At 50.9% G+C, this 12,948-nt stretch overlaps 1 protein-coding gene across 2 annotated transcripts in view; it reads right to left on the minus strand.

The window, feature by feature from the left end:
• Window positions 1–10,655: 10,655 nt before the first annotated feature.
• Window positions 10,656–12,948, minus strand: part of SF3A3 (splicing factor 3a subunit 3) — a 29,389-nt gene continuing 27,096 nt past the window's right edge. For both annotated transcript variants that reach the window (XM_040974247.1, XM_040974248.1), the window contains 2 exons: window positions 11,661–11,716; window positions 10,656–10,977 (listed from right to left, as the gene is read on the minus strand). In XM_040974247.1, the coding sequence (XP_040830181.1) occupies window positions 10,900–10,977; window positions 11,661–11,716 (134 nt within the window). In that variant the 3' untranslated portion in view covers window positions 10,656–10,899. The remainder of the gene's footprint in view (window positions 10,978–11,660; window positions 11,717–12,948) is intronic.

Raw genomic sequence — 12,948 nt, forward strand, 5'->3', positions numbered from 1 at the left:
CCCTGCCTCCAGGGGATGGACAGGAACACGCTCTGGGCAGTGCTGTGCCTTCCACACGCACTGTGGTGACCTGGAACCAGGTTAGTACAGGGCCTCGGGGAGGGGTCACTGCCTGAGGGGGGAAGGGACTTTGCTGGTCTCCCGGCCCATCCCCACCCTACAACCTGTTCCCTCTTCCTCCCAACCCCTAGCTTTCCCCGTAGTGTACCTGTGGCTGAGATCTCCTTTTGGGCCTGAAACTTCCCCCTCTAAGGTAAGAGGGTCACTCCAGACAGGCACAAATTCTAGATCATTTCGCTCAGTCCCCCACTGTCTCACCCAGCAGCAAGCTGCCTGAGACCACTGCTGCCTTTATATATATATATATATATATTTTTTTTTTTTTAATTGGAAAGTCAGATTTACAGAGGCGAGATAGAGAAAGATCTTCCAGGAAGCTGGATGGGAAGGGAAGCAGCCAGCACTACCCAAATAGGATCCCATCGCGTGCAAGGTGAAGACTTAACCATCAGGTTACAGAACCAGTACCCCACTCCCCCTACCTTCTGCTACTTTTTACGCCTGCAGTTTCCAGAACCCACTTGGCTTTCTAAACACATCTACTGAACTATTCAATGAATTATTTTGAATAAAGACACCTTCTCTCAAACTTTGATCCAAATGGAAGGAACAGCAGGTGGACTCCTGACCAACACCCCTCTTCCTGCCCTAAGCTAAGGTGCCACACTAATGACCAGCCCCCATTTTGTACCTGTAAGCCTTCCGCAGGGGCTGGCACCACTGGCGTAGTGGGTAAAGCTACTGCCTGGTGTGCCTACTTCTTACGTGTGTACCAGTTCCAGTTCTGGCTGTTCCACCTTCTAGTCAGGTCTGCTGATAGGCCTGGGAAAGCAACAGGGACTAGCCCAAATACTTGTCCCTGGGACACCTGTAAGAAACTCCTGGCTTCAACCTGGCCCAGCTGCAGCTTTTGTGGCCATCTGGGGAATGAACCAGTGGATGGAAAATCTCTTTCTCCCTGCCTTTCAAATAAAAACATCTTATCCTTCCTCCAATTGTCAGTTTTTGGAAACATGGATAATACAAATGGATCCCAAGTTTATTTGAATTTTAGTTTCAAGGTCATGTGGTGATGAGGGGAAAAGGGGATTGGTTTAGACCTACCCAAGAGGGTGTAGGTCCCCCAAGGGGAGCAAGAGCATTCCAGCTGCACAGCTAAATCTAAGCGTCAACAAACAAGAAAAGTCTGGGAAAAGCTGCTGAAGAAACAGGCCTTAGAGGATTCTGGAGCCCTCCTCTGCAGGTCAGGTGGATGATTTTCTGGTTCCAGACCAAAACCAGCCTGTTCTGGGACTGGCTGATACCCTGTCCCCTTTGCAGGGAATTTTGTTCAGGTGTAAGATCTGGGACACAAGTGAGGAGCCTAGAGCCCAGCGCTCTGGTTCTCGACAAATTCCTTCCAGTAAGGATGCAGAGAATCTGGGACTCAGAGCTGGGGATGGGCCTATGGGCTTGCAGGGTCTCTTGCTCTGTCCCTACTGGGCAGGGGAGTGTGGTCACAGCCAGGGCCCAGTGTAGGAGGCTGCCCAGCTGAAGTGAGGGCTACCATCCAGCTGGAGGCAGCTGTCTGAGGCTGTGACCTGACAGGATTCCTGGTGGCAGGGCTGAGCCACAGCTCCACGACACCTGAGTGCCTCTGCCACACAAGCCTGCCAACAGCCCACGGTGTGGCCGGAAAATGTCCACTGCAGCAGCTGTGAGGGTGGGTCCATGCATTCCCTGACAGAGGCAGGGAGTGTTAAGCTGACCTGGACCTCTCTGGCCCCCTGGCTGCCTGCCCTTGAGGGAGGTCAGCCAGGCCCCCCGAGAACATGCAGCACTGTTGGGACTAGGGTGTGTGTCAAGGAGACTTGAAAAATTTCACTGGCCACCCTAGGTTTTGGCATCCCACAGGGCTGAGAGCACAGAGCTCTCTAGACCCCGTAGCCTGGCTCTAGACAGGTCTGGTTCTGGCCGGACTGCTGCCAAACTGCACGTCCAGGCAGGAGAAGAAAGACCTGCAGCTCTTGTGGAACACAGCACTCCAATCCTTGGAGAGCTCCAGGCCCCATGGCCACAGCTTCCTGCGTTTTGAAGCAGTCACTGCTAGGGCGAGTGGCACAGGTCTTCTTCTGGAATACAAAGCAAGAAGCAATGTGATTGGTGGGGAGCTCTACTGAGACGGAGCAGCCAATCAACAGTGCTGGACAGGAGAGGCAGGAGCCGGCTGGACCTGTGACTGTGACCCGGTGTGGCTGCTCCCTGCCTCTACCTCCCAAAACAGGCTGGTGGGAATGGATGCTCACATGCCCACCGGGGGTGAGAGGGGTGGTGAGGTGGTACTCGCCAGGGGTGGAATGGGAAGCATCTGGTCCTCTGACACAGCCTGGGAAAGTGCTTTGCTACCTTCCCAAGGGGCCGCACTCTCTACAAAGCTCTGATCCCACCCTGCCCTGCGTGGAGATTCACATGTGGGTGGGGAGCTGACAGCTCAACATCCGGCTTTGCCACCACTCTGCCAGGCACAGGGACTTGCTTTGTGCCTCCTTGGAGCTTGTGGGGAGGGGTGTGTTGGATGAGCTGGGCAGGAGAAAGGTGAGAGTGTGTGCTGGCGGGGGCAGATTTGGGAGAGAAAGAAGGTGCATAAAGTAGAAAGCTTAGACTTGGGGAGACAATGAGATGACCTCAAAGGTAAGAGCAAGTCAGCAAAAGGAGAGGCGAGGGCGTTCCCTGGGTGGGGAGGTGTTAGTGGATCTGGAGGTGAGATTTGAGGATCTACCCAAGCATGGGTCTCAGGCCCAGGATCCTGAGCTCATGGGTGAAATAGGGATGGGAGTTAGAGCAAGGGCAGTGGAGGTGGCGCTCATGGCTACAGGCTGGTAGGATGGGCAGGGCTGCTGCCAGGCAGAGTGGCCATCCTGTATAGCTCCACCACGTGCAGGCACGTGTGCTGGGGGCCAACTGGGGCAGGCAGCAGGCCAGGACCAGCACCAGTTTCATTTGCACCCCCTCCCCAAGCAAGGCTGCACTGAGTCAAGTAGAGAGAGGTGTTGGTTGAATTAGCTGGATGAAGAGAGTGGGAAGTAGAGGAGACCCTGTCCTAGGCCTTAGCTCTCCTCTCCCAGCACTTCAAGTACTGCCTCCCGTCCCTCCTGCTTTAGTCTTTTCCCATCACGTTACTGCGCCTGAAAGTCGGCACCCCTACCAATGGCCCCCTGGATTCCCTTCACCTCAGTATAGCTCCAGCCCCACACCTCCCAGTAGTGCTCCCCTGGCCCACAGCCTGCTGTCTGCTGGGAGAGCTCAGCCTTCTGGTAGCACAGCTCTCGGAAGCACTGGAGGCTGTGGCACATCTGTGGAGGCAGTCAATGCTGTGGGTCCCATGCCCACGGGATGAAGGTGTTGGCAAGCACCTGTCCTCCTCCATCATGGGCTGTTTATTTGGACAGGGACAGGAATCAGCTGACTTCTTGCCAGATTCTGAGCTCCCAATGAGACAAGTGAGAAGGCTGGTTGGAGAAAAGGAGCTGTGCAGAGTGTACCCGGCTTGGCTCCATAGCCACAGGCCAAAAAAAGGTCATGCAGTGGGCCTGGCATGGTAGCCTAGTGGCTTAAATCCCTACCTTGCATGCCCAAGGATCCCATATGGGCACTAGTTTGTATCCCACCCAGCTCCCTGCTTGTGGCCTAAGAAGGCAGTTAAGGATGGCCCAAAGCCTTGGGACCCTGCACCCGTGTGGGAAACCTGGAAGAGGCTCCAGGCTCCTGGCTTTGGATCGGCTCGGCTCCGGTCATTGTGGCCATTTGGAGAGTGAATCAATGGATGGAAGATCTCTTGGATGGTGTCTCTTCTTTTCTGTATATCTGACTTTCCAATAAAAATAAATAAATCTCAAGAGGTCATGTAGTGGTAAAGTGGAAGAGTCATGAAGTTAAGAGGAGGCTGGGACAGGCCCAGGGTCCAGTGGCTTATAAGGCCCAGAAAGGCTGGGGTCCCTGGGCTGAGGATAGCTCTCCTCATGCAAAGCAGCCCCATGACTCACACTGGCCACAGACATCTGTTGAGGTACAAGATGGAAGCACAGTCCTGCAAACATGTGAGCCTTGCAAACAATTTCCCATTATATCACTACACAAATGAATGAACCTAGGGAGTAGGGAATGTCAACGTGTTGGGAGGAAGAGGTCCCAGGAGCTTGGCTTTTGCTTCCGGCAAGCCACACTGTCAGGATGACATTGAAATAGACACAGTGGGGCCTGCATCTTAGTAGCAGTCCCTCTGAGATAGAATGTCACTGTTGGCATGGTAACAGCAACATCCCAGGCCACAGGGGAGGCAGATTTGGAGCAGGTGTAGTGACACGAAAGAAATATTTGGTGCCTCTGCTCTGGCTTCATTTGCCTCTGATAGCAGAAAGTGCCTGGGGAAACAGCAGGTAGGGATAATGGGGTTCCTCAGAGTCCCGGCCAGCCGAACCCTGCGTCCCAGAGAGGGTGTGAGGTTACGGCTCAGGTTGTCTGGAGGTTTCTTTTTCTCTTGTCTTTCTCTCTCTCTCTCTTTTTTTTTTTTTTTTTTCAAGATTTATTTATTTTTATTGCAAAGGCAGATGTACAGAGAAGGGGAAGAGACAGAGAGGAAGATCTTCCATCCAATGATTCATTTGGCCAGTACTGCGCCGATCCAAAGCCAGGAGCTTGGAAATTCCTCTAGGTCTCCCACACGGGTGCAGGGTCCCAAGGCTTTGGGCCATCCTCGACTGCTTTCCCAGGCCACAAGCAGGGAGCTGGATGGGAAGTGGAGCTGTCGGGATAAGAACCAGTAGCCATATGGGATCCCAGTGCTTTCAAGGTGAGGACTTTAGCTGCTAGGCCGGGCCCCTGGAGGTTTCTTAAGGATGCAGTCCCCACACCCTATTCCTAAGTTAGAACTGAGCCGAAGGGCAGAAGGCAGTGTTCTACTCTGAATCCCAACACTAGAAGGGCTTGCTTAGTCTGCGGTTAGGTTTGTTTATGTAATACTGATGCAAATCAAACAGTGGCATTGTTGCCATCTTCCTGCCCCACCCTGCGAGGCAGTGCACCACCCAGCTCCACATGCCCAGGGTTTCCAGGCACGTCTCCTGGCCCTCCTGGCTATGGTCTTCTGTCAAAGCACAGATCTGTCTCTGGTGATGGCTGCCACGGTGACATATCATGGCGGACACTGCAGTGAGGACCCTCTGGTGTTGGGGTCCGTGCAGTAGGTGTGGATGACACAACGCTGTGAAGAGAACAGCTCCCCTGTTTGGCAGGGCCTGGCGGATGTCTCTCTGACCACCTTGACACAGTCTCACCCCCTTTTTTGCATGGACATACAAGCACCCCACTAAGAATTCTGTAATCTATTGAGACATTGTTGTTTGCCCTTCTGAGATGGCTTTGCAACTGATGTGAGCTTGAAAGTTCATGCTATTGATAATGTCTTGGTGGGCGAACCTTTAACTGCACACAGGAGTACAGTTAAGTCCATGCCATTTCTGGACACCTTATTGTGTGCCTACCCATTGCCCTGAAATCGGGCCCAGACATATAGCATGCCTTCTGGGAAACAGCTTGACAAGAATTTGACTTGACTAATAGAAGTGATGGGAGTATGAGCAGAAACTGCTATGGCGAAAAATATATAGTTACAGCAAGCTTAAAGTTGGCCTGTCCTTGAAACTCTTTCGAGCATAGAAAATGTACTTTTAGCTGCTTTCATAATTTTTTAACTAGAGGAAATATAGGGCGATTTTATTAACATCATAGAGATATACTTTGGATTATTGTTTGATTGTTTATGAGGTTGTGGAGCCTGCAGCTGTAGGACGATCTAATGTTTGAAACTTGTCTTGGATCTTTATTTTTTTTTCTCTTTTGTTGTATTTCTCCCACTAAATCCCACTAAATGATAGATAAGTTGTAAAAAATAAAATGTAGTGGGAATGTTTTACAGATTAGTAGGCGACCATCTGTGCTTTGGCCTTGGAGTTCTGGCTGTCACCTACTGGCTACTTCTGAAGAATGAGTAACGGCTTGCTTTAAAGAAACTGATTATAGTAACTTATGGAATTATCTTTAAGAGCACCTGGTTGACCATGAAGTAAAACTTAATTGAACGTCTGTGCATGCTAGCTTAGTTCTAAAGTTAAAGATAAAAAATATCAAATGTTTGTGCAGAGACTTGTGATGTGTCTAAGTAAATAAAAAGGACAGCTGCTTCTTGAGCTGCAGCAAAAGGGCACCACGTGCCAGTGTCCGTGTCTTTTCTTATCGCCGACTCCACGCACTCTTCGCAGGCTCCGAACTCGGCTGCAGCTGGACTCCAGCACTCTGGCTCATAAACATACCAGGTATATCTCCCTGCCCTCATGGCATGGCCTTCCATCAACACAAAAATCTGGTGATAGCTGCCGTAGTGATGTGTCACAGAGGACAGCCATAAGTGAGGACCCTCTGGCTTGTGGTAAGACTCAGGGTGCCGTAGTCAGGCAGGACAGAGCTCCTTGGCAATCAAGGCCTCTTCTGTCCCCATCCTGACCCTTACCAGCACAACTTCAGCCTCTCTGCTTTTCCCACCCTGTCAACGCGATGCTCATGAAATCCATCAGCACCTCTCAAAGGAGCCTCACTCTCCAAGAAGGGGCGAGTGGCCCAGAGGGAGCTCCAAAAGCTGACAAATGTCTGGAGGGGAGGGGCAGCTGTCGCCTCTCAGGGGCTGCACCTGCAACCTGCCTAACTCACTAACACGCTAGCTGCCCTCTGCAGCAGCAGGCGTGTAAGTAGGTCTACAGCTGGGATGGGGTGAGCAAAAGAAGAAAGCATAGCTGGGCCCGGTGCCATAGCCTAGAGGCTTAAGTCCTGGCCTTGAACATGCTGGGATCCCATAATGGCACCAGTTCGAATCCCGGCAGCTCCACTTCCCATCCAGTTTCCTGCCTGTTGCCTGAGAAAGCAGTCAAGGATGGCCCAAAGCCTTGGGACTCTGCACCTTCAAGGGAGACCTGGAGGAATTTCCAAGCTCCTGGCTTTGGATCAGCACAGCACCAGCCATTGTGATTATTTATTTATTTATTGGAAAGTCAGATATATAGAGAGAAGAGACAGAGAGGAAGATCTTCCGTTCGATGATTCACTCCACAAGTGACCGCAACAGCCGATGCTATGTCAATCCGAAACCAGGATCCAGGAACTTCTTCTGGGTGTCCCACACGGGTGCAGGGACCCAAGGCTTTGGGCCGTTGTTCACTGCTTTCCCAGCCCACAAGCAGGGAGCTGGATGGGAAGTGGGGCCGCCGGGATTAGAACTGGCGGCCCCATATGGGATCCCAACGCGTTCAAGGTGAGGACTTTAGCTGCTAGGCCATGCCGCTGGGCCCAAAACTAAATAAATCTTAAAAAAAAAAAAAAAAAGCACAGCTGATGCCTAGGAGGGGAAAAATAAAGCCAGTGTGACTAGTCAAAGCACACCATGGCCAAGTCTTACTTGTTGGATCAGAAACCTGCCAGCAGGGGAGGACTCCTGGCAGAGATCAGAAGCAGGAATCACTATCTCTCAGGCTCACCTGCACCAGGAAGATTCCTTGCTGCTGGCAGAAGGGTCACAAGCCAATTCCCACCACTAAACTAGAGCGGAGGCCAAGGGCAGGACCTAGAGGAGGAGGTCCGGGAGGGAGCCCTCATCCCAAGGACAAGACAGAGCGGATGGAGAAGGGACTCTCTGAACGCGGTCTGCCCTTACTTCCCCAACACACTTTGTTTCTAGGATACTTTCCAGGGTCTTCCAGCACACACGGACAGGAGGAAGGGGCCTGGAACAGAAGAGGAAAGCTTGAGAGCCTCTGGGAGGAAGCTCAAGATGAGCCTTTGCCAGCAAGTGTTCTGGGACTCGGTAAAGCCAGAGTTCCTTATGGATGTGTTGGTGCCTACGCTGCTCTGCTGCTAAACCAGCTCCGTGCTAATGCCTAGGAAAGGCAGAAGCTGGTCCAAGTGCTTGGAGCCCTGAACCCACGTGGGAGACCTGGAAGTTCTAGCTCCTGGCTTTGGCCTGACCAGCCTTGTCATTGTGTCCATCTGGGGAGTGAACGAGCAGATGGGAGACTGTAACTCTTTACATCTTTTTTTTTTTTTGGAAGATTTATTTTTATTGAAAAGTCAGATATACAGAGAGGAAGAGAGAGAGAGAGAGGAAGGTCTTCTGTCCGACACCTCCCAAGAGAGCGCAACAGCTGGAACTGAGCCGAACCAAAACCAGGAGCCTGGAACTTCCTCCAGGTCTCCCATGCAGGTGCAGGGTCCCAAGGCTTTGGGCCGTCCTCGACTGCTTTCCCAGGCCACGGGCAGGGAGCTGGATGGGAAGTGGGGCTGCTGGGATTAGAACCGGCACCCATATGGGATCCCAGTGCTTTCGAGGTGAGGATTTTCGCCACTAGGCCATCGTGCCAGGCCCACATTTACTTGGTTTCTAACACTTGTTTTCACTGTTTCATAGTTTTCATTGGCAAGGCAGGTTTAGAGAGGAGAAACAACAGCAAGATCTCCCATTTGCTGGTTCACTCCCCAAGTGGGTGCAACAGCTAGAGATGAGCTGATCTGAAGCCAGAAGGGAAGAGGTTCCTCTAGGTCTCCTATGTGGGTGCAGGATCCCAAGGCTTTGGACCATGCTCTACTGTCCCAAGTCACAAGCAGGGAGCTGGAAGGGAAGTGGAGTAGGGAGGAGAGGAATTGGGGATCACATGGGATGCTGGTAACTAGAGGTGTAGGACCAGCTAGTTGAGCTCACTATGTAGGAACTTCTCCAGATAACCTTAAAAACAAAACCCAAACCAAAATAAAACTTGATCTAAACCAAGAAAAGGGCAGTTCTCTACTCCTTCAACCTGACCAGCAGTTCAGCTAAAGTCCTATTGTTCTGGCACACTTCCCCGAGTCCCCTCTGAGGGTTCCTTCTGACAGAAACACCACCAGCTCTGTCTGGGGTTGGACAGAATTGGCCACAAGGCTTTTCCTGCCCAACTATAGATGTCGCTACCGAGTTTTCTCATTTCTAGTTTCTCATTTCTAGTTTCTTTTCCCACTATCTCATCTCCATCCACCCATTTTTTTGAATATTTGTAAATCCACCTGCACCTGGCACAGAAAAGGCACTATACAAATTTGAATTTGACTGCATAACAAATGAACAAAAGCAGACTTGATGGAAGCAGGCATGGGCCAGATCCCCTCCAAGGCTGTTGTGGAGCTTATTACAGACAGTGGCACTTAGCTGGCAGGGACAGTGTACGTCCCCTCCACACTCAGAACACATCTTGTTAATACTGGAGTCCCAGGTGCCCAGATGCTAAGACAGCAGGTGCGTGCCTGGAAGGCCTCACGCTGCTGCCGTTCCACCAGGAGTCTCTCACTCTCATCCCAAGGGCAGCATCTCTGTATACTTTGGGCCCGTTTTCAGGAGGTTCCAGCAGGCTTAATTAGGTTTCATTATCCACTTGTCAGCTCAGGTCCTGGTGAGGTTGTCCAGTAAAAGTTTTAAGCCCCTGGAGAGCCACGACGCAGGTGAACATAAGGAGTTGCTCAGCGGGTGGGATGAATAAGGAAAATTACCCACCTAGGGTGAAGTGCTGGTGCGTGGGTGTGGTGAAACTGCTAATACCATGATGACCAGGGCAACAGAGCAGTGTGAGGCAGAAAGCCAATCCAGGGTGGGGAACTTTTTTTTTTTAAGATTTATTTATTTATTGGAAAGTCAGATATAGAGGAGGAGAGACAGAGAGGTAAATCTTTCGTCCGATGATTCACTCCCCAAGTGACCACAACGGCTGATGCTATGCCGATCCAAAGCCAGGATCCAGGAACTTCTGGGTATCCCACACGGATGCAGGGTCCCAAAGCTTTGGGCAGTCCTTGACTGCTTTCCCAGGGTACAAGCAGGGAGCTGGATGGGAAGTGGAGCTGCTGGGATTAGAACCAGTGCCCATATGGGATCCCAGGGCGTTCAAGGCGAGGACTTTAGCCACTAGGCCATGGTGCCGGGCCCCAGGGTGGGGAATTTTTCAAGGAGATGGGTTCCAAGTGTGGAGGGAGAGGAGGGCCTCTGGAGCAGGCCCTGCCCTTCAGGTTCAAGTCTTGGGGCAGCTGCTCAACTCCTCCTAACACGGTGGCTGTCCAGCTGGGAGAGCCCAAGAATGTCAGTTCCACGGTTACATGGGGATCCTGGAGAGGAAGAGACAGGAGACTGGAGCAGCAGAGGCTGATCTGAACAGGCACTGCTGGTCCTTGTTCCACTGCAACTCAGGCTTTCCAGGCATGGGAAGGAGCAGGGCCGCAGGCCCACTCCAACACCACGCCATCGTTTTCTCCAGGCCTCGGTGCCTCATTCAGAGGCTCTGGCTCACCCTCCACATCCTTCCCTAACCTGAGGGTGATGCTCATTTGGAAAGTGGCAGCAAAGGCGAGTGTGGAAGAGGTTAGGTCAGATTTACCTAATACGATATATGCTGCCTAACAGGTGACCATAAAACTTTAATGTTGGTGAAAACGAAGGCAGGCATTATGAACTGAAGAACTTAGCTAAACTCAAGTTTAACTTAAGAGACACATTTAGAACAAGAGCTGGTTTTATTATTTTACTACCGAACTTTTAATTTTTTTTTTTAATATAAAACAAAGATAAAATACCTCAACCCCGCAATCTGCCAGCATGCCTTGTTTCTACAAGATGCATGCCACCATTCCACAAGACCATTATGCAGCAAGTCTTTCAGAGCCCTGGGTTGGGAAAATAGAAAGAGCAGATCCGGGGCGGCCTGGGCACGCCTACGAGCTGGGCTGCGGCCCGGGCCGCTAGAGCAGTCCTTGTCTTTTCAGATCCTCGTACGTCTTCTTATTCACAACATTCCCACTGGAGTCTTCATATTCTTCCTAAAAAGGCAAGGGTACATGTTGTCAGCTATCCCCCTGGCACAAATGTCTGGCATCACCACATGGTACCTGAGCTCTCCCTGGCCTGATTCCATGGCACTGCTGGGTACTGCGATGGGCACTCATCTACAGCTGTTCTCACTAGGATTTCCTAAGAGAAGTAAGGCCCAAGTTCCAAGGCAGCCACTATGTGTTAATCAACTAACTGCAGGGTTGGGAAGGGAGGTCAAGAAAGCAGTCTCCCCATTTTCAGAGTCCTACATTACAGCTAACAAACCCAACATACATATCACACCTCCTTGCGAAAAAAAACAAAAATAAACACACCTAAAAACATGGGAGCCACTGTCCTGAAAACAAGGAGCCTATTGGCACTACTGTGGGACCTGGCGTGTCACTGCTGTGCCTCACTCACAGGAAAAAGTTCATGGGAGATATATATTATCTTTTAGTTTGTGTAAAAGCTTTCTGAAGTGCGTTGAGGCATGTCATTTCTCACTGTGAAGCCTGTGGCCTGGACAGTTATGTCAAGATCAACAGGACATGACATCCCGCCATGACAGGATTTCTCACTAAATGCTTCCTTTAAAGGAGCTCCTAGTGTGACCCTCACTCACTTCCCCTTACAGGGTGAGGGCGCGCTCTCCCTCCAGGCCATCCAACACTGCCCCAACAACACTCACCTCAGTGTCCGGCTGCCATCGCTCGGAAGCCTTCTGCAGCTTCAGCTTGGCCCACACTGTGCAAGAGAAACGAACAGCATCAGGCCTGTGTGCAGCACCACTCCGGCCACCGGGCGCGAGCGGCACTGGGCTGTGTGCACACCACTCGTCATCAGGAGTGTTCCGCAGGACTCTGAACAGAAGACTCGCACCCACCTTAAACTGGAATTTTGGTTTGAGCTAACTACAGACTAAATAAAACCTTTTCTGTTGTGAAATGTGTCATTATCTAGCTTTGCTGTAAAAGAAAATAAGCATAAAATATAACCAAAGACCTCTCTGAGAACAGAGAATCGATACTCCCAAAGGAAGAACTTAACATGGAACAACCTATAAGAAAAGTGATCTATTTAAAAAAACTTTTTGATAGAAGAAAAAACTCTAAATATTGTTAAATGTATTTAATTAAAATCGGGGACACATGTTTTTAAAACTCCAGTGGTTAAAGAAAGGTTTCATATCATAACCAAAGAGTCTGAAAAATGATGATTGAAAAATCCTGATGGTTTAAGAGGGTGTTCAGCCTAGTGGTTAGGATACCATGGAGAGGGGCACGGCAACATGGCACAGCAGCTTAAGCCTGTTCACAATGCCAGCATCTCCTATGGGCACTGGTTCTAGTCCCAGATGTGCCCCTTCTGATCTAGTCCCTACTAATGCCATGGGAAAGCAGCAGAGGCTTCTGCACCTACATCCGAGACCTGGACTGGCTCCTGACTCCTGGCTTCAGATTGGCTCAGCTCCAGCCACTGCAGTCACTTGGGGAGTGAATCATCGGATGGAAGATCCTCCTCTCTTTATTTACTTTTATTGGAAAGACAGATTCACAGAAAGGAAGACAGAGAGAAAGATCTTCTGTTCGCTAATTCACTCCCCAAGTGGCTACAGAGGCCAGAGTTGAGCAGGTTCAAAGCCCAGAGCTGAGGGCTTGTTCCAGATCTCCCACACGGATGCAGGGTCCCACAGGCTTTGGGCTGTCCTTGACTGTTCTCCAAGAGCACAAGCAGGGAGCTGGATGGGAAGTAGAGCAGCTGGGACATGAACTGGTGTCCATGTGGAATCCCATTGTATGCAAAATAAGTACTTTAGCCCCCAAGGTATCATGCTCGGCCCTGGAGATGTGTCTCTTCAGGGAACTCTGAAAACCACCAGAAGAGAATGTGACCATGGCAGGGGGCCCGTGCAGGTTCACAATGTGTCAGTCACATAAATGTGTTTCTCTGCTTTGGATGAGATACCGGACATAATA

Source organism: Ochotona curzoniae, unplaced genomic scaffold, assembly GCF_017591425.1.
Source record: "Ochotona curzoniae isolate NIBS_2020 unplaced genomic scaffold, NIBS_Ocur_1.0 contig_2404, whole genome shotgun sequence".
Taxonomy (NCBI): Eukaryota; Metazoa; Chordata; class Mammalia; order Lagomorpha; family Ochotonidae; genus Ochotona; species Ochotona curzoniae.